Source organism: Monoraphidium neglectum (genome assembly GCF_000611645.1).
Source record: "Monoraphidium neglectum strain SAG 48.87 unplaced genomic scaffold scaffold04542, whole genome shotgun sequence".
Lineage (NCBI taxonomy): Eukaryota > Viridiplantae > Chlorophyta > Chlorophyceae > Sphaeropleales > Selenastraceae > Monoraphidium > Monoraphidium neglectum.
In genome coordinates, this window is record NW_014009087.1 from 666 (window position 1) to 2,784 (window position 2,119).

The 2,119-nt window shown below is 70.4% G+C and overlaps 1 protein-coding gene across 1 annotated transcript in view; it reads right to left on the reverse strand.

Moving 5' to 3' along the window:
* Nucleotides 1-507: 507 nt before the first annotated feature.
* Nucleotides 508-2,119, reverse strand: part of MNEG_14507 (hypothetical protein) — a gene marked incomplete at both ends in the record, with an annotated part of 2,197 nt that continues 585 nt past the window's right edge. The window contains 3 exons of the mRNA XM_014037021.1: nucleotides 508-1,180; nucleotides 1,433-1,547; nucleotides 1,877-2,092. Of these exons, the coding sequence (XP_013892475.1) occupies nucleotides 508-1,180; nucleotides 1,433-1,547; nucleotides 1,877-2,092 (1,004 nt within the window). The remainder of the gene's footprint in view (nucleotides 1,181-1,432; nucleotides 1,548-1,876; nucleotides 2,093-2,119) is intronic.

Here is a 2,119-nt window from a genome sequence, read left to right on the forward strand (position 1 = left end):
GGATCAAAGGAATAGGGGCGGCCGTGTAGGTGGGGTGAGTGGTATGGAAGAAAATGTGCGTGCGTGCATGTGTGTGTGTGTGTATGTGGTTATTGTGCCTGTTGTGTGTGTGTGTGTGTGTGTGTGTGTGTGTGTGTGTGTGTGTGTGTGTGCGTGCGCGCGTGCGTGCAAGGACAAGGGGATCAAGGTTGGCTTGCAGCCATGGCCGCAGGGCCTCACGGCGGCGGCAGTCCGAACGAGGGCCCTGAGCGACCGTGAGCACCAAGGACGGGAAGGAATGAGAGCGTGTCGCGGTGGGCGGGGGGTCTCAAGCGTGGGTGCCCGGACTTGAACGCCTGACCATGGTCCTCAAACCCTTCTCATCCCTGCTGGCGGCCTGCCGCGCTGACCACGCGGCCAAACATCGGCGCCCGATTCCGTACAGCACCACCACAGCCCCCCCCCGCCTGGCTAAATACACAAGCAAAACGCGTCCCGCGAAATCCCGGAACCCCGGCGCGCCTGGACGGCGGCAAACGGCGAGTAGGCGTCCGGCGCCAGCCGGAAGCCGCCATCCGCCAGGTCGCATTGATCGAGCAGCACGTGCTGCAGCAGCGGGCACGCGCCCGCCGCCTCGGCCACAAAACCGGCGTCGAGCGGCGCCGCCGCGTGGCGCAGGCGGAGCGAGGCCAGGGCCGGGCAGCGCGTGAGGAGGCGCAGCAGCGCGGGCTGCGAGAAGGAGGGGCGCCACGGCGCGTGCGGGGCATTGGGGGCCGCGCCGCCGGCGCCGCCGCCGCCACCACCACCGCCGCCGCCAAGGGGTCGCTGACCGACGAAGCAGTCTTCCAGGCGTAGGTGCTGCAGCGGCAGCTGCGGGGCAGCTGCCGCCAGGCGCAGCAGAAGCGCGTCTGAGAGGCCCCTGACATTAACAAGCGCCAGCGTGTGCAGCAAAAAAGGCGGCGGCGGCGGTGGCAGCGGTGTCGCAACCGGAGGTTGGGCTGAACCCCCTGCACTGCCACCGTCCCCGCCGCAGTCCCCACTGCTGCTGCAGGCGCCGTGGCCGGCGTCGGCCCCGGCCCGGCCCTCCCCCGCGCCCCGGCCCTCTGGCGCCGGCGCCGGCGCCTGCAGCAGCCGCAGCAGCTGACGGTCGAGCAGCTGCACAGGGCCGCCCCCGACCAGCTGCAGCTCCTCCAGGCGCCACCTGCGGCGGTCAACACGTGGATCGCTGATTGACTGCATCGCATGCCATGGGCCGCACAGGCTAGGGGGTAAAACCCCACAACCTATTTTCATCCTGCATGCATGGTTGTTCAGCCGGGCCTCCGCCGACCGCATCGCGCCAAGGGACACTTTGATCGACAGACATCAGACTCGGTCCTCGGCGCACGATTAGCATTCCTGCGCGAATCCCCTGCAGGTGCCTTTGCGCCCGCAGCCCCGCTCAAGATCTCACCTGCGCGGCTGCCGCTCCGCGGCCGCCAGCAGCGTGCCGCCGTCAAGGGGGCCGGCGCATTGCTGCAGCCGGAGAATCCGCAGCTTGCGGCAGGCCGCCAGCACCGCGGAGACGCCTGGTGGTCCAAGGGGCGCGCGTCGCGCGTCCGAGGTTACGCACAGGGGAAGCAAAAGTGTGGTCGTGCAGTCATGTGGTCGGAGCACAATGAATATATATCCTGGGCACGCGGCGCGGCGTGAGACAAGCAGGAAGAGCGCCGCAGCGAGCCGCAGGCTGGGGCCAGGGCAGCGCCGACGCGCGGCGGCCGGCCGGCCTGCCGCCCGCCGGCGGCGCCGAGCGTCGCCGCGGCGCACGGGCACGTCGCGGCGTGCATGGGGTCGGGTGTCGCACACACTCACACACATATACACACACACACAGGGGGGGGGGTGGGCGCCGGCTGACCTGGGGTCCCAACGGCTGCCAGCCGCAAAGTCAGCTCCTGCATGTCGGGGCACGCCTCCGCCAGCCCCATCAGCAGCCCGTCCCCGCACTCCGCCCCAAGCCCCAACTCCAGGCGCGTCAAGAACGGGCTGGCGCCCAGCAGCGCCGCCGTGGAACCCTGGGTGAAGCCCCAGCCCGCAGAGAGCGCATGCAGCGACGGCAGGCGCGGCGCGAACGCTGTTGCGGCGGCGGGCGCCGCGGGGC